Here is an 18,695-nt window from a genome sequence, read left to right on the forward strand (position 1 = left end):
TGTATTTGTGAAATTTAATTTCTATTTGGCTTGTAAACTACGAGATATCTGTATTTCTTTGAATTATGTGAACTTGGGCCAACTCTTTTGATATGTGGCAAAAAGAGCTCAAAATGACCGCATACCGAGCGCCAGAACGAAAATGCGTCCGTGTGTTGGGTGCAGGACCAACCCAAACGCGGAAGGGGCAGACAAGCCGACCCAAACGAAAAAAAAACGGACAAACCGTGAGTGCGTTTAGGTTGATGCATTGGAATTGCTCTTATATAAGACTAAAAATGCAAACTCCCCTTGTTTATGCGACCACAAACCTCCTCCTATAGACTTGTGTCAAAAGTTGCCAAACAGGCTGTCAAGGGACCAAGATGAATGTGTGCATCAAAAGCGAGCTTATTCCCCTGTTCATACGGTCAGCTCCCTGTCCAAAGAGGATTACTAGTTGGTAGCCAAAGGTTGGTGAGGCAGCGCGACTGTGACAGTTCGACTAGCTAGAGTCACCGGGCATGGTTTAAACACGAAGAAAACGCAGCTACAGGCGCGCGCGGCGGAGCCTTGCGGTTGCAGGGGAGAGAGGGGAGAGGGTCCCTCCAACCGCGACATGCTGCCGCGCTCCCACTCGCACCCGGCGCGGCGGCGCTCCGGCCTCGGCCCGCAGCTCTGCGCCGTCGCCGCGGCGCTGCTCCTGCTCCTCTCCCTCGCCGTCCTCCACTCCCGCCTCTCCTCCTCCTCGCCCTTCCCCCTCTCCTCCTCGTCCCGCTCCCCCGCCACCGACTCCGCCACCACCAACTCCACCGCTCTCCTCGCGGACGACGACGACGACCCCGTGCCCGCCGCGCTCGACCCCGACCTCACCCTCGCCGCTGTGACCACAGCTGCCGCCACCGAGGGCGCCGCGGCTACCAACCCCGACGACGACCGCATCGACGAGCTCGACGTGCTCGACGAGGACGACTCCTCCGCCGTCACCGACGCGGCCGACGACGTGCCCGCCTCCGCCACCGCCGCGTCCTTCCTCTGGGACCACGCCGCCGGCGTCGCCCGCCTCCCCTTCCGCCTCCCCCCCGCTGGCGACCCCCCGCCCGCGGGGTTCCCCCACTTGGACTCCCCGCGTCGGATCGCCGCCGCCGCCTTTGGATCCGACGACGAGCCTGTGGATCTGGACCTGCGGGTGGAGATCTCGTCCATCAGCGGCATTGAGGACGCGCTGCTCCTCAAGCCCGCCTCCGGCCGTAGCGAGACGCGGCTCCGCTCTGGTTGGGCGCGGTGGCTGGAGGGGAAGGCGGACTACCTCCGGCGCGATCGGATGCTCAGGTCCAACTTGGAGTTCCTCAATCCTCGCAACCACCCTCTGCTCCAGGACCCGGACAGTCCTGGTCTCACTTCACTCACCCGTGGCGACCGCATGGTGCAGCGGATGCTCATCTCAGAAATTGAGAAAGACTCATCCAAGAATTTTGCCCGGCGGAGCCTCAAGTCGTCCGACAATGAGCATGTAATAGGAGCCATTCTGAAGGAGGAGCCGGAAGAAGTTAGGAGGTGGGGACACTTTCCAGGAATTGATCCACATTTGGGGTTCTCAGAGTTCATGGAAAGGTTCTTTGAGCATGGCAAGTGCTCCATGAGGGTGTTCATGGTATGGAACAGCCCTCAGTGGGCGTATGGTGTTCGGCACCAGCGTGGGCTCGAGAGCTTGCTCCTGCAGCATCCTGATGCCTGTGTGGTCATGCTGTCGGAGACCCTGGAGCTGGAGGCCTTCCATGAGTTTGTGAAGGAAGGGTATGTTTCATAACCTGCTCATTCACTGATGCTTCTTTATATTTAATTTGCGAGTGACAACTGAGGTCATACAACTTTGTAGTCTTCGTAATAACTAGTATTTAATTAATGAGATTAGCCAACTGTGAATAACAAACGACGGAAAGATAATACTTCCAACATGAAAGCGTGAAGTAACTAGAACTAGAACCACTTGGTGCTACACAGTATTTTTCTTTCTTTATTTATACTACTCCCTCCGTTCCAAAATAGATGACCCAATTTTGTACTAAGTTAGTACAAAGTTGGGTCATCTATTTTGGAATGGAGGGAGTAGTATATTTACCAGCTGTTTGAGGAAATGTGTCACTTCTGGGGAACGAACACCATGTTTTAGAACTATTGCTGGCATAAATGTACATGTACTTAGTAGAAACTGTCGTTGAAGGGAATTGAAATCTCTAGTCTCTGTCATTGCATTTCGAATCCCACCCTTCACATGGTCATTCTCTTTTCTAACCCTTGGATTAAAAGTGGCTTAGGTCCACACCTGTGCAGAATATTGTCTTCGCTATTTTAGTTCTTAGCGTATACTCCCTCCGTTCCGATTTACTCGTCGTGGTTTTAGTTCAAATTTGAACTAAAACCACGACGAGTAAATCGGAATGGAGGGAGTAGAAGTTTATTGTGTTCTTATCCTCCCAGATTATTCCTTACTAACCGGAGAATAAATTACTAATTGAACCCCAAGCCATCCAATAAAGTATTCATGAGTAGGATAACGGTACATTATTGTGCTTGCGTTTGCATATTTGGTCAGCGCCACACAAGATTCTAACTTAGTGTTTAAAGTATTATATTCTGTTTACCTATACTATTAACATTAGCTGGATTAGTTGTACAAGCATAAAAAACATGCCCTCACCTCTTAGATTACTGCTCCCCAGCTCTGTTAGCATTGGCACATCAAGTGATATCTCAGCTAGCTATGTGTGGATGATACAGATTGGACCTAGTCTGAATTAATTAACTTTCTTAAATATCACAAATGGTGCACCTTTAGGTGCTTTAACCTTTGCTATTTGCTATCCAACGTAGTTGTTTGCTGCAACTTTGCTTGCCTTTCTAGATTTATCCACTTCAAAAGGTCATTTGATGGTTGTAATCTGCATATTAGGTCAGCAAGATCCATTCTCTAGTAGTCCGTAAATACGTAATTGATGGTCTGGAATCCCAAGGAGCATTTTGCAAAGAGCAATACTCAATTAGTGCGCGCCTTTTTTTTCTGGAGTTTGTGCTGCAGTATTTATATGTAAATCATACACCATACCATGAATTTTACATGGTTAATATACTGGAAGCTCATTTTTTTTTACCAATGGATACAAACACATATATGGACAACTGAATACCCAACAAAAGTAAATAGCATCAATTAGTGAATCATCGTGAAGGCTCTTTGTTTCAATGGCTGGTGTCCTTTTTGGTGACTTATTGCTCGATTACCATTCCAAAAAGAGCAAACCATAGGCGGAGCGCTAGGCGCCGGACGACCGGCCCAAATTTTGGCCGGTCGCCGTGCAGCCACATGATGTGCGCGCTCGTAACCACAGGATTCAGCCGCTACGCCTTTGTGCATGCCCTCTTCTTGCTAGCGGCAGTTTCTCCTAGCCCCTGCTTGGTTGTCTCCCCCGTGGCCTCCAGCTTGTAGCTCCACGGCACCGCTCGTCGGGTCGCCGGGGCCCCTTGCCGGCTCGATAGTTGCAGCGCTGGTGCCCATGTGGTTCCACCCCCTATGCAGCAAATCGTGCTGTCGGTTCCAGCAACCAGTCCACCGGTCGTAGCATGCTTGCCCAGTTGGTGCTCCGCCATAGGCATCGCCGTAGCCGGTTGCAGCAACGGTGAGTGCCGGTTCCCAGCACCCTTCCTAGCCGTGGTCACAACCAGAAGCTCCGGTGGTCCACCCCCCCGCGCGGTTATAGCATTCCCTGGTGCCGTCACGCAAGGTTGCAGCTCGCCATGGCCGGTTGTAGCTTCCATCAATCACGGCTGCAGCACGGGCCAACGCCACTTGCAGCTTTTTCCACTGTCGGTCGTGACATGAGTCGCCGGTTCTAGCATCTGCCTCCGCCGGTTCCAGCATGGCTGTTGTCGATCCCAGCACCGAGTGGCTGCCAACGCAGCATCGCCGCTGGTCAGTTCCAGCAAAAAGACGACCAATGTTTTAGCATCGCCATTGGCCGGTTCCAGCACCGCCACCCGCAGATTGCAGCACCGTCTGCGACGAATCACAGAACCACCACCCAGCGACACCACAGGCCCCAGCAGCGTCGGCAGCAGGGAGGAGAGGGTGGGGGGCAGCAACGGCTTGGACGGGGAAGAGAAAAAAAGGGAGGAGGAGGTCGCGGCCACATCTGTACCGCTCTCACGGGACAACGACTTTTACATGGGGAGCTCGTCCATGGAGGGCAGATGGAGAGTACTCCTGTGAAAGAAGGAATCGAGACAGGAGAGGAGCTGGGGAAGAAAGGAAACAAGTGGATGCGCGTGGCCCGGAACGGATAAGGCACAGACGAAGACTTCTTTCGCGGGTCCCACCGAACACATGCTGCTACACGAGCGAGGCGGCGTGAGCATCGCTGGACCGATTTGCGTGGATATGGAGTGTACGATCTGATGGAATCAAACACGCACACTCGACTGGCGCAAGACTTGTCCGATGACTGGAAGGGGTCGTTTCCCAAATCATAGCTAATCTGTTCACATTCTTTCTGAAGATTGTGCTCGAGTATTTGTTTAAAGCATACACCATATCACGAATTTTACAAGGTAATATATTAGAAGCTCTTTAGATGAATAACTAATGATTTACCAAGAGAAGGTGGTTTTTACTGATGGAGTGTATTACATATGTACAACTGAATACCCGCCTATAAAGTAAGTAGCATAAGTATTGGATCATTTTAAATTATCTACCATCTGAAAATTTCTATCTTTTATTTCAGTGGCTGCATTGTTTATAAGGCGTCCTGCCTTAGAAACTTAGGCATCGCTTAGGCGATAAGGCGCCCTGGCAGTGCCTTACTAATATGCCCGCTTTAGGCGCTTAGGCATCAGAGTGGCTGGTTTCCTTTGGTGACTTATTGCTTGATTACCAGACATTTGAGATCTTCCGAATAGTCATTGCATCTTATAACATTTCAAAAGCGATATTTTTTTCACTTGCCATCCATGGACAGATGTGTTTTCCGCGCCGAAATGACATCCTTCTAAGATATCATCTATACTTGTGTTGTAAACATGTGAAACATCAGCTATACTAGCTACAGCCCATGGGAACAACGAAAGGTGCTGCAGCCGTAATGGCTATTCAGATAGACATGTTCAAGTAGTTTGGAGAGGATTCTTTTTCTGTTTGATGATGATTCTGTTGTACGCATTCCCCTGTCCAGCCATATGGGCAAGCAATCCAAATACCAACAATTGGCAGCAGAAAGTCCATTACTTGTACGTTTGGTTGATTAGTAGTTCCCTTTTATCTGCAGTTAGAATCCACATTATTGTAGTTACGTTGTTAGGGCTACTGCCTATAAGAATGGTGCGCCATCTATCTCTGAGTTCAAGGATTGAGATAGTCCCTAGTGTGTAAAGTTCTGTCGTCGTCTTCCTTGACCATTCTAGACTCGTTTCTCCCTCAACTGCTGACCAATTTCTCCCTTGACTAGTGCCCCCCTTCATATAGCTTCATTCAGCTTCATGTGTTGCCATCCGACCTCTCGCCAAAGGATGTTTACCTTGTTGCTGAATGTCCATGGCTACCTGTTTACAGGGAAGCCCAAGCCATGTGACCGCTTTTTGTTCCCCCTCTTCTGCGAGTTGTTCCCCCGTATTAGTTTGTCTACAACACCCTCCTTTGCCATGAATATCAATGTGTTTCATATTGGTCTGCTCCCTTCCGCGCCATGTTTATATAGTGACCTACAGTCAAGAGACAGATACACTGAGCTCTGCTACAATTTGTTGATCTTATTTGGTGTTTGTGCACCATGCAACGTCATGCATCTTCTTTACTTGTTTGTAATACTCCTGCGAAATTTGTAGCTCGGAAGGTCTTCTTAGTTATGCCCCCTTTTTTCACCATTTTTTTAGTGGCAGTTCATTTTTTAGTTTTTAAGGCGGACTGGACCCTCAGAGCAACTCTAGGAGAAGGAATCCCTGTCTGGTTTTGAATGCCCCATTCTACATGTACATGTGAGTGGTTGGGTGTCCAAATACACTAAATAGGCCTTGTCAAGCTTTCAGCTAAGACACAAGTAGGACATTGATTTGTGTTGTTAGTAACTCTCTGTAACTTAATGTAAGACCTTTTTTGACATAGTGATAATGTCAAAGAACGTCTTATATCAAGTTACAGAGGGAGTAGTATCTACCATGTGAAGGAGCCAAATCATGTGCCCGCAGTTAAATTCTCACTAAATCATACAGCCAAGCTAGAATGTCTATTTGCTTAGAATATATGTACTCAATATTCTGAACACCGTCTTGTATTTAGCGTATATATATGACCATCAATATAATGTGCATTTCATGTTGTAGATCTTATGAATAATTGTTTTCGCTACAGTTGTCAAATGAATAATTGTTTTCGCTACAGTTGTAGATCTTATGAATAATTGTTTTCGCTACTCATAATTAATTTTTCCTCTTTCAGACACAAGGTTGCAGTTGCAGTGCCAAATCTTGATGAACTTTTGGAGGGCACACCAACCCACATTTTTGCATCGGTGTGGTATGAATGGCGGAAAACAGTAAATTACCCCTTGCATTACAGTGAGCTAGTACGCCTTGCTGCTCTTTACAGGTAAGAAAATAATAGTACTGCATACTAGTGCCAACATTTCTTGATTACATGCATAGTTTATTTGACAGTCTGTTAAAACTATCTAGAGAAAAAATGGAACTATTATGCTTTCCAAAAGGTATTATATCCATGTAGAGTTGTGGATGAATCTGCACCAGCAATGAGTAGTCAAGTGAATACACTAGCAATGAATAGTCAGGTAGAACAGTTAGAGTTACGAAAAGAGCCTTTCATTTGGAAACAGTTGACCCCCAATGCCATTGAAAACAGATGAACAGTTAGTTGTTAAATCTAACAACACTCCAGATCAGTTAGAACTTAAAAATACAAGTGTACAACTAACATATAACAAACAACAACAACAACAAACAACAAAGCCTTTAGTCCCAAACAAGTTGGGGTAGGCTAGAGGTGAAACCCATAAGATCTCGTGACCAACTCATGGCTCTGGCACATGGATAGCAAGCTTCCACGTACCCATGTCCATAGCTAGTTCTTTGATGATACTCCAATCCTTCAGGTCTCTTTTAACGGACTCCTCCCATGTAAAATTCGGTCTACCCCGACCTCTCTTCACATTCTCCGCACACTTTAGCCGTTCGCTATGCACTGGAGCTTCTGGAGGCCTGCGCTGAATATGCCCAAACCATCTCAGACAATGTTGGACAAGCTTCTCTTCAATGGGTGCTACCCCAACTCTACTCGTATATCATCATTTCGGACTCGATCCTTCCTCGTGTGGCCACACATCCATCTCAACATACGCATCTCCGCCACACCTTACTGTTGAATATGTTGCCTTTTAGTCGGCCAACACTCAGTGCCATACAACATTGCAGGTCGAACCGCCGTCCTGTAGAACTTGCCTTTTAGCTTTTGTGGCACTCTCTTATCACAGAGAATGCCAGAAGCTTGGCGCCACTTCATCCATTCGGCTTTGATTCGATGGTTCACATCTTCATCAATACCCCCATCCTCCTGCAGTATTGACCCCAAATATCGAAAGGTGTCCTTCTGAGGCACCACCTGCCCATCAAGGCTAACCTCCTTCTCACACCTAGTAGTACTGAAACCGCACATCATGTACTCGGTTTTAGTTCTACTAAGCCTAAACCCTTTCGATTCCAAGGTTTGTCTCCATAACTTTAACTTCCTATTTACCCCCGTCCGACTATCGTCAACAAGCACCACATCATCCGCAAAGAGCATACACCATGGGATATCTCCTTGTATATCCCTTGTGACCTCATCCATCACCAAGGCAAAAAGATAAGGGCTCAAAGCTGACCCCTAATGCAGTCCTATCTTAATTGGGAAGTCATTAGTGGCGACATCACTTGTTCGAACACTTGTCACAACATTATCGTACATGTCCTTGATGAGGGTAATGTACTTTGCTGGGACTTTGTGTTTCTCCAAGGCCCATCACATGACATTCCGCGGTATCTTATCATAGGCCTTCTCTAAGTCAATGACCACCATATGCAAGTCCTGCTTTTGCTCCCTGTGTCTCTCCATGAGTTGTCGTACCAAGAAAATGGCTTTCATGGTCGACCTCCCAGGCATGAAACCAAACTGATTTTTGGTCACGCTTGTCATTCTTCTTAAGCGGTGCTCAATGACTCTCCCATAGCTTCATTGTATGGCTCATCAGCTTAATTCCACGGTAATTAGTACAACTCGAACATCGCCCCTTGTTCTTGAAGATTGGTACTAATATACTCCATCTCCATTCTTCTGGCATCTTGTTTGCCCGAAAAATGAGGTTGAAAAGCTTGGTTAGCCATACTATCGCTATGTCTCTGAGGCCTTTCCACACCTCAATGGGGATACAATCAGGGCCCATCCCCTTGTGTCCTTTCATCCTTTTTAAAGCCTCCTTGGCCTCAGACTCCTGGATTCGCCGCACAAAACGCATGCTGGTCTCATCAAAGGAGTCGTCCAGTTCAATGGTAGAACTCTCATTCTCCCCATTGAACAACTTGTCGAAGTATTCCCGCCATCTATGCCTAATCTCCTCGTCCTTCACCAAGAGTTGGTTTGTTCCGTCCTTGATGCATTTAGCTTGGCCAATATCCCTCGTCTTCCTCTCTCGGATCTTGGCCATCTTATAGATGTCCCTTTCGCCTTCCTTCGTGCCTAACCATTGGTAGAGGTTCTCATAAGCCCGACCCCTTGCTTCACTGACAGCTTGTTTGCGGCCTTCTTCGTCATCTTGTACTTCTCCATGTTGTCTGCACTCCTATCCAGGTATAGGTGCACTCCTATCCAGGTATAGGCGTCTGAAACAATCTTTCTTTTTAATCGCCTTCTGGACATCATCATTCCACCACCAGGTATCCTTATCTTCGCTTCTCCTTTCCCTGGACACTCCAAACACCTCCGAGGCCACCTTACGAATGCAAGTCACCATCTTCATCCACACATTGTCCGCATCCTCTCCTTCCTCCCAAGGGCCCTCCTTAATGACCCTCTCCTTGAACGCCTGAGCTACCTCCCCCTTGAGCTTCTACCACTTCGTTCTAGCGACTTTGGCACGCTTATCCCGCTGGACACGAATCCGAAAGCGGAAGTACAACACTCTCTCCAGGTATCACCTTATAGTCTAGGCACACACGCCTATCTTCTCTTCTCGAGAGGATGAAATCAATCTGGCTAGAGTGTTGGCCACTACTAAAAGTCACCAGATGTGATTCTCTCTTTAGAAAGACATCTTCTCCTTCTTGATTCCTGATACCATAGCTAAAGCCCCCATGCACCCGTTCAAAACCTGTGTTAGATGTACCCACGTGGCCATTGAGGTCTCCTCCTATGAAGAGCTTCTCGCCAATCGGTACACTCCTAACCATGTCTTCCAGACCTTCCCAGAACTCCCTCTTGGTGTTCTCATTGTGGCCTACTTGCGGGGCATGCGCGCTGATAACATTGAGAACTAAGTCCCCAACTACCAGCTTGACCAGGATAATCCGGTCCCCACGTCTCTTGACGTCTACCACCCCATACTTGAGGCTCTTGTTGATCAAGATGCCTACGCCATTTCTGTTTGCAGCCGTCCCCGTGTACCACAGCTTGAAGCCGATATCCTCCACCTCCTTTGTCTTCTGTCCCCTCCATTTGGTTTCTTGGACGTAAAGGATATCAACACCTCTCCTCACCGCTGCATCAACTAGCTCCCGAAGCTTCCCTGTCAAAGACCCTACGTTCCAGCTACCTAAGCGAATTCTCCTAGGCTCGGCTAGCTTCCTTACCCTTCACACTCGTCGAGTCAAATGCGCCTTCGCACCCTTCGCATGTACAACTAACATATAGCACTACATAAATAGTCGTAAACCAAAGAACATAATTGTTTCTAAATTGTCACATGACATGAAGATTCAAGCATCTAAAATAGGACAACAAAACAGAACAAATTTCATCTTGGACTGTCATAAACTAACAATCAATCCTGATTTAGCTGTAAACATCTATTCTCTGTATTTTGCCTATCTTTTTTCGTAGATGAATAGATAATAAAGAACATAAGATTGAAATGTGCTTTACATGTAGTCAACATTCCCTTGATCTCAACGAAAAAGTAGTTGATTATTAAATTTTACTCAAGACTTTCTTTCGGTGAGCTTCCAGTTTTTACTGGACCCAAAAATGGTATGTGTGTATACTTGTGCGGTGTACTACCTCCGTCCGGGATTATAGGTCCGGCTAGCCAGCGAGCGCCGTCCCGACTTATTAGGCCTCCTATTTTATAGCGCTGGGCATGCAAGCAAAGAGCAGTAAAAGGCTGCTATTCATTGGATGCATGCGGCTGGTCAGAGAAAGCGTGCAGGTATGTGTGGTAAATGGGCTGCTGAAGCGCTGCATTCAAGCTGTTTCATTGGATGCATGCAGGCTTAGCGGGCAATCCAAAGAGTTTATTCGATTAAACAACGGTGCCTTGGTCCTTGAGATATGGCTCACCGGTCCTATAAACCCGGACGGAGGTAGTACTAGGGTTGTAGGGAGATAGGGGAGGGATATATACATACATAACAACTTGAATGTTGAGGAGTCGGGTGCCGTGAGAACATAAATGTAATCATGAGTACAGTTTCAATTCTTCTTATTTTTAGGACAAAATACTGATATACGATCTATGTTCTGCATGCAGATATGGTGGTATATACCTTGACTCTGATATTATTGTACTCAAACCATTGAAATCCCTCCGAAATTCTATTGGTACTGTAAAAGAAGTTTCTAGAGGTTCCAGTTTCAGTGGTGCTGTATTGGCATTTGAAAAACAGAGGTAATGATAGTATCATGTGATCTCATATATAACCATTTCCTTTTTTAATTCCTATTTCCCTTACATCTCAAATGGTATCCTATGTATTCATGCGTACAAATTAGGCATCAATTTTGGTCTGTCTAGGTCATACTTGTTGTCTTGGTATGTAATTCAATTAATGACGTGCCACAACGCTTGCAGATGTTCAAAGGACAGAATTTCACATACCTGAATTTTCAATTTAAATTACGAAGACACATGGATTGTTCAACTATATATTAGCAGTCCATCTCTTTTTAAGGGTAGTTGGATAAACTAGATAATACCCACACGTTGTTGTGGGAATTTATAGCAATAAACTTATAAAGAATAAAAAAAGGGCAGTGTATGTAACTTGGTTTCTTTGTCACTCCTTTAATAGATGATATGCACGCTTGTGCATATTCTAGAAAAAAAGAAAATATAAGAATAATATCTCCATATTCTCGCCATATATATAGAGGTGATTGCACTTTATAGTGACTAGTTTTTCTAGCTTCAGTGAAGTGATTTTTTGCTAAAACAATCGAATGATGTGAGGGGCGACTGCACGTTATAGTGGCTCGTCATTTTCTAGCTTCGGTGAAATGATTTGTTGCTAAAAAGTCAATGATGTGGAGGTCTTGCATGTGCTTGATGATATGGAGGCTTTGCATTTGTTGGAAAATGGAATGTGGAGGTCTTGCGTATGATTGATGATGTGAAGGCTTTGGACATGTTGAAAAATGAAATATGGAGGTCTTGCATGTGCTAGAAAAATAAATAGTGAGTTTCAACTATTTAAGAACATGCATATAGAGAGGATCAGAGAAATAAAATTAGTGGGGTTGATGAGGTGGCATGCGGGCATGTTGAGGTAAATAGAAGTTGTGGAAATCAACTCTTTAAGTATACAGGATAAGTTTCATCTATTATGTCATTTGAAAGATGTTAGAAAAACCTTCACATTAGCTCTCAGAGGCCAGAAATTCCTTAATTGGAGGGCAGCCCCAGTGCATGTAGCTCCTGCTTGCGCAGGGTCTGGGGAAGGGTCCGACCACTTTGGGTCTATTGTACGCAGCCTTTCCCTACATTTCTGCAAGAGGCTGTTTCCAGGACTTGAACCCGTGACCTCATGGTCACAAGGCAGCAGCTTTACCACTGCGCCAGAAATTCCTTAATTGGAGGAAACAAAGAAATACAGTATCTAGATTGCTTATTGGCGGGTGTAGATTATGGCGGTGCAGACAATAACTGCTACATTTGCAGGAAAAATCTAATAGATATATTTTAGCCATAAGCATTAGAGTTGTATAATACAGCTATGTTTACTAATATGGAGTATATGTATTGTAATCGCATCTAGCCGTATTGGTTGTTGGGAAATGTGGCTAGCTTAATTAAAATTAGACAAAGTTAATGCTATCCTATCATGTAACAGGGACACAAATAGTTACAACACAAAATCCTAAAATCATAATTTTGGATGTTCTGTCAAGGCATTAACAACTTGAACATGCAAAATTTTATTGTAGCACAATGTGTTTTATGAGGCTTGGTGTCAAATGCAATGGCTTGAATAATGAATTAACATTCTCAAGCTCTTCTAATACTTCTAACCCATGCATGTAGTTTCATACATTACTTTTGCTGATGCAGCCCATTTTTGCTCGAGTGCCTGAAGGAATGGTATTCAACATATGATGATACTCTCATGCAGTGGAATGGTGCTGAACTTATGACAAGAGTAGTAAGAAATCATTCTGACAGTGATCTAAATAGGGAGCACCTTGAGATACAGTTGGAACCCTCATTTACATTCTACCCCATAAATTCTACGGATATCAATAGGTATGTAGTTTGTCCATCCATTGGTCCTTCCATGGTCAGCCAATTTGTTCAGCTTTACTATTTGGAAGTAATATTCTGCTCTAAGCTATACAATTGTTAGTCTATACATCAAGGTTTGATCTCAACCAGCAATATGAACTTTACCAATTAAAATATTTACACTTCTGTTGTAGTACTCTTTCCTCTTGTCGCCCCTTTGTTTCATCAAAGTTGTCTCACACTGCAGAACATAGCCTCATGTTTTCCGACTCTGATGCTCTTGCGAGTTGTAATTGCCGCAATGTTTGTCAATATGCTTCTTGATCCTGAACAGTTATTGCAAAATTCAGTCTCTGGACTTGATGCATGTCAACCATTCCAAAAGTTTAGCATTTAGCATTTACCCCCGCGAAAGAAGTTAACTACTTTGCATATAAGATTGTTAAAGGACTTTTTAAGAAAAAACATGAAGTAACCCTTTTTTCTTCAGATAGCACTGGTTAAATTTGTGGTATGCATGCTCATTGCAGTATTGATGTACTGCAGGTACTTCTCTGAACCAAACAGTACGGCTGAAAGAGCACAACATGATGCTCTGTTTTCCAGGATTCTGAACTACTCTACCACTTTCCACTTCTGGAACAGCATTACATCTTCTCTGGTTCCTGAATCCAACAGTCTTGTTGAGAGAATTCTTAACCATTACTGTCTCCATTGCCTTGATGTTCTATAGTTGGTAGCAACCTGGAGTTCCCACGATGAGCTTCATATTGGTTAAGAATACATATACAGAAGAAATTCGCCAGTCTAATGGGTACAAAATATGGCTAGTATACTGTTGAAGTCTGCCTAAAAAGTGTAACGGGGAAAATATTATGGTGGCATTGTAGATATATATTCTTTTCAACAGGGTATCGGCGGTGATGCTACAACCAAGTGCAATTTTGGTGACTTTGACCCTTTTTGTTGTTGGTGTTGATAGGAAATCTGCTTACTGCAAATATTGAATTCAACAACTTGGGCATTTGAAATTAAGAGGTTTGAGTAAATGAGTGTTTTGATATTCATCTTTTCTTGTTATACTTATATCTTGCTTGCAATCCAGCAAATCATTAGGGAATAACTATTGATGTTTATCTTTTGAATGCTGAAGTACAGTGCAAAAATTATGGCAGGTTACTGAGAACAGCTTTCTCTGTTTCAACAAATCTACCAAATTATTTCTTGAACTTACACTGCTCCACAAATCGGACAAACTATTTTTTGACTTGTTTGATTGAAAGTGGCCAAGGATACGTTTGTAGCACATCCAAGCTAAAATTTTCTATCACCAGATTGCGCAACTAGCACTGACTCCACCCATAGTAGGCGAGGCTCCAGTGCATTTGCACCATGAGCAGCCATAGCACGAGCTACCTTTATTACAAGCCCGTGGGCCAAACGTGAACGTCACATGATTGAAACTTAATCGCAGGAACTGGCGCAGGCTTCAAATCAAACTCAGTGCTCTGAACTGTTTTGGTGCTGCTTCCCCGCAAACAACTTCATAAACCCTTGTGTGTTCGAGATGAAACTCTGGTAATAGGGAGTCCTTTTCAAGACATAGCAAATTTTGTACAATGTCACAAGTTTTTTTTTTGACCAAGTTTGTAGAGAAACTATTAGTACCATATGAATTCAGTAGCCGTGGATATTGCCACGAAATATGTTTTGGTGATGTATTTATTTATTATTATAGGGGAGCCTTGGCGCAGTGGTAAAGCTGCTGTCTACACAGGAAAGGGAGTGGTGTGGGCCATATGAGACACGTTGAGCGTGTGCGTTCTACCGGCGTGAGAGTCTACTGGTCGGCCTATTCACATTATTAATTACAAAAATATTATGATGACACATCTTCGCACCAGAAAAACTTGCACACTTCCTTCAGACGAACACACATCCGAAACGACCTTTTAACTTCTTTTATTTTTTAGGCGAGGGAACACCATCTATAATCTGCCTCATTTTGCATGTTCTTTACGAGCATTACACATAGCACAATTGCGGGTGTTGGTAGTGCATTTATTTAGTATTATAGATGCTTATATTATTTGTCAACTTGGTTGAATTAGAAAATTTTAAATTACAATCAAATTTACGTCTTATATTTTGCTAAGAGACGGTATAATATATTGTTAAGTCTTTAAAGTGTTTAGATATAGTCTTCCTAAAAAAACAACAATAAAGTGTGCACACACACGGTCCATAGGAAAGGGAATGGCGGGCCCTACGAGACGTGTTGAGCACGTGCGTTCTACCGGTGTGAGAGCCTGTCAGTCGGCCGATTCACATCATTAATTACAAAAATATCATGATGACACATCTTCGCACCAGAAAAACTTGCCCAGTTTTTCAAACGCACACACATCGGGAACGACCTTTTAACTTCTTTTATTTTTTATAGGCGAGGGAACACTATCTATAATCTGCCTCATTTTGCATGTTCTTTACGAGCATTACACATAGCACAATTGCGGGTGTTGGCAGTGCATTTATTTAGTATTATAGATGCTTATATTATTTGTCAACTTGGTTGAATTAGAAAATTTTGAATTACAATCAAATTTACATCTTATATTTTGCTAAGAGACGGTATGATATGTTGTCAAGTCTTTAAAGTGTTTAGATATAGTCTCCTTAAGAAAAAACAACAACAAAGTGCACACACACGGTCCACAGGAAAGGGAGTGGTGTGGGCCCTACGAGACGTGTTGAGCACGTGCGTTCTATCGGCGTGAGAGCCTGCCGGTAGGCCGATTCACATTATTAATTACAAAAATATCATGATGACATATCTTCGCACTAGAAAAACTTGCACAATTTTTTCAAACGGACACACATAACTTCTTTTATTTTTTATAGGTGAGGGAACGCCATATATAATCTGCCTCATTTTGCATGTTTCTTACGAGCATTTCACATTAGCACAATTGCGGGCTGACCCAATTAATACAACCAGACTAGATACTTGTACCACACGAAACACTGTCCACCTGAGAATAATGAACCATCGGTGTCCAGACAGTTTGGTGTTGAGATTCCTGGATTTTTTTGGACTTAGAGTTTGTAGGAAAATTATATTAGTAATACATACACCACATACTTTCACGTCATAAATATTTGTTGCTGTAAATGTTCGCACTGTTTTCTTTATACTTGGTCAAATTTTATAAAATTTGATTTCAGTCAAAGCTAGTATGCGAAGTAAATAAAAACGGATCGACCTAGTATTTTGCCAAGAGGGGGTATAATACATTGACAAGTCTCAAAGTGCTCAGCTATAGTACACACACTGACACACACGGTCACCATTGTATATACATCCCACTCTCATGAAAGGCGCTCCATCATTGGCTTGTCGAACAAATACAGTACTCCTAATTCAAGCGCAACGGTTAACTTACTTTAGAACGGCAATTTATTGGTGCGAGGAGAAAGTAAACATGCAACATGATACACGTAGCGCATCTATCAGCTCGTAATTTAGGCGGCCGCTGACATCCTCTTTCTGCTGTAGCGGACCATGGCCTTCCCCTTGGGCCCCGGCATGACCACGTTCCAGTCCGTCCCGGGGAACGGCGACATCATCTCCATCTCGAAGTTCCTCAGCAGGTGGCTCCATATAACCTTGATCTGCATATATGCGAATGCCTCACCAACGCAGGCGTGGCGCCCGCCACCGAAGGCCGTGTACGAGAACGCTCCGCCGGCCACATCCTCCGCTCTGGCGGGGCCGAACCGGTCCGGCTCGTACCTCTCCGGGTCCATGTACACATATGAGAGACGGTTGTGGAGCACCAGCGGGCTCGCGACGGTACGCCCCTCCGGGATCTCGTACTCGTCACCCTCCCTGGTCCGCACGGTGAAGCTCCGGCGCGCGTGACGCAGCAGCATCATCGCCGGCGGGTGGAGCCGCAGAACCTCCTTGACGCAGCGGTGGAGGGTGTCCATCTCCTGTAGAACCTCGTAGTCGACGCGGTCCCCGTGCCGCGCCACGATCCGCTCCTGCTCCCGGATGGCGGCGCGCAGGTGCTCGGTGTTGGCGCGCGCGAGGAGGCGCGCTCCGGTCCACGTGCCCGTGCTGGAGCTTGTGTGCTGCCCCGCGAACAGCGCCGAGACAAGCATCCCGACGACCTCCGTCTCGGTCGTGGCGCGGCCGTCTTTGTACCTGGAATCGATCAGGCACTGCAGAATGTCATCCGGACCACCGTCGGGGTAGCCTGCTTTGCGGGAGCTGACGATGCTGGAGAATATCTCGCCGAGCCTAGCACGCGCCCTGTCGCGTCTACGGTGCGCCGGGATGGGCAGGTGCGGGAACAGGATGGTGACGAGGCGCATGCCGTCGTTGAGTTCACGGAGGTGCGTTGCGACTTCGCCGAGCATCTTGGCCCGGACCTCCTCCCCGAACAAGCACCGGCTGGCTACGAGCGTGACGAGCTGCTCTAGCTCCTGCTTCAAGTCAACCGTGCCGGACTGTCCCCATCTCGCAAAGTACTCCTGCATGTGTAACATACACAAGTACGGAGTACACATCAGATCAGAATTACTAGCACACGCGCGCGCGCACATGTATATGTTTGCAATAGTTAACAAGAAAATCAAGGCTACTAAACATGTCATCTTATTTCTTACCTCGACTTCGCGCACCATCAGTCCGGCGTAAGTCCTGAGCTTGGCCGGCTTCATGGCGTCACCAAAGAAGCGGAACTGCTCGCGGCGAGTAGCGAAGTCCACGTCGAAGGCGACGCCGGGGCCGAAAGTCGGAATGGTGAACTGGGAGACCTCGTCCTGGCTAATCTCCAAGTCCAGCCCTTGGTAGAAATGGCTCGACACGTCTGGCCCAACCAGGAAGGTCACCTTGTGATGCAACAGTCTCACCGTGAACACGCTCCCCATCTCCGTGTGGGCGTCGCGGATCACTTGCAGGGGGCCCTTGGTGAGAAGCGCCGGGAGGATCCCAAGAAGGGGAGCCCCTGCGGCCATGGGCGGTGGAGAAGGTGATCGCTTCATTGTCTGGGAGAACGTCGGTCGTCGTCAGGCCATCATTGTCGACACGATGGCCACGAAAATAGCAACACATGCTACCCAGAGGACTCTTGCTAAATCCATGTTTGCAATCCAGATGCTATTGGAACTAATCCTGTAAGAACTCTGGCAAAGAAAAAAATCCATAAGAACCATAGTTTTAAATTAGGAGCTATGCCAAATAGTGGCATCCTTCTCAAACAGCTAGTATAACGCGGGTATAGCGGGGCTATAACCCTCTATTTTGTAACTTTACCAAATAAAATTATAAATATCATTCAGCATCACCCTGCTCAAGTCTCTATAGCGTGACTACATCACGGTTATTTAAAACTTTTGGTAAAAACATGGTAAAATGATTCAGTACTTGCCCCATCACTAATTAAGTTGGTTTCGAAACATCCATATGGCAACACTTCTGTTTGCTGCCATGCTAAATTGAATATCCATATTGCGGACATAAAATGTTTTCATTATATTATAGCGATGCAAATTATTAGTGTACTTTCTTAGAGTTTTTCGGGTGATATTCATCCGTTTGTTATTAGCACTCGTGGTCCCATGCTTTCTCTATACCTACCTGGAGTACTGCCAGAAACATGATTCAATTTTCCCAATGGCCTCATGCATCCATCAATCAATAAAGTAAATTGCCCTAGTGGCCTTTTATGCCTCCAGGAAAAAAATTTAATAAACTCAAACTGTATCTTACCGACAGCTGAACTAAAAACTAACATCAATTTTTGTCGGTTTAAGAGCTACTCACCGCATAATTATTTTAACCTCACGTGTTTTTCTTCCCCCACAGAACACTAATCCCCTGCAAAAACTAATCCCCTCATAGCCCAAAGGATAATTCTAAACACACGGACGTTTACAGGGCCATTACGGGGTCTCTCTTCT

The 18,695-nt window shown here is 45.4% G+C and overlaps 1 protein-coding gene and 1 pseudogene across 1 annotated transcript; one reads left to right on the plus strand and one right to left on the minus strand.

Annotated features, from left to right (window-relative positions):
* The first annotated feature begins 463 nt into the window (after positions 1-463).
* Positions 464-13,795, plus strand: LOC119363289 (uncharacterized protein At4g19900-like). Its single transcript, XM_037628607.1, has 5 exons — positions 464-1,776; positions 6,467-6,616; positions 10,761-10,898; positions 12,558-12,749; positions 13,275-13,795. Exons 1-5 carry the CDS (start codon positions 599-601, stop codon positions 13,459-13,461), a joined length of 1,845 nt encoding a protein of 614 aa, XP_037484504.1. The 5' UTR covers positions 464-598; the 3' UTR covers positions 13,462-13,795.
* A 2,394-nt stretch (positions 13,796-16,189) lies between these two features.
* On the minus strand, positions 16,190-17,810 carry LOC119367614 (annotated as a pseudogene).
* Positions 17,811-18,695: the final 885 nt, after the last annotated feature.

The sequence above is a fragment of the Triticum dicoccoides genome, chromosome 2B, assembly GCF_002162155.2.
Source record: "Triticum dicoccoides isolate Atlit2015 ecotype Zavitan chromosome 2B, WEW_v2.0, whole genome shotgun sequence".
Lineage (NCBI taxonomy): Eukaryota > Viridiplantae > Streptophyta > Magnoliopsida > Poales > Poaceae > Triticum > Triticum dicoccoides.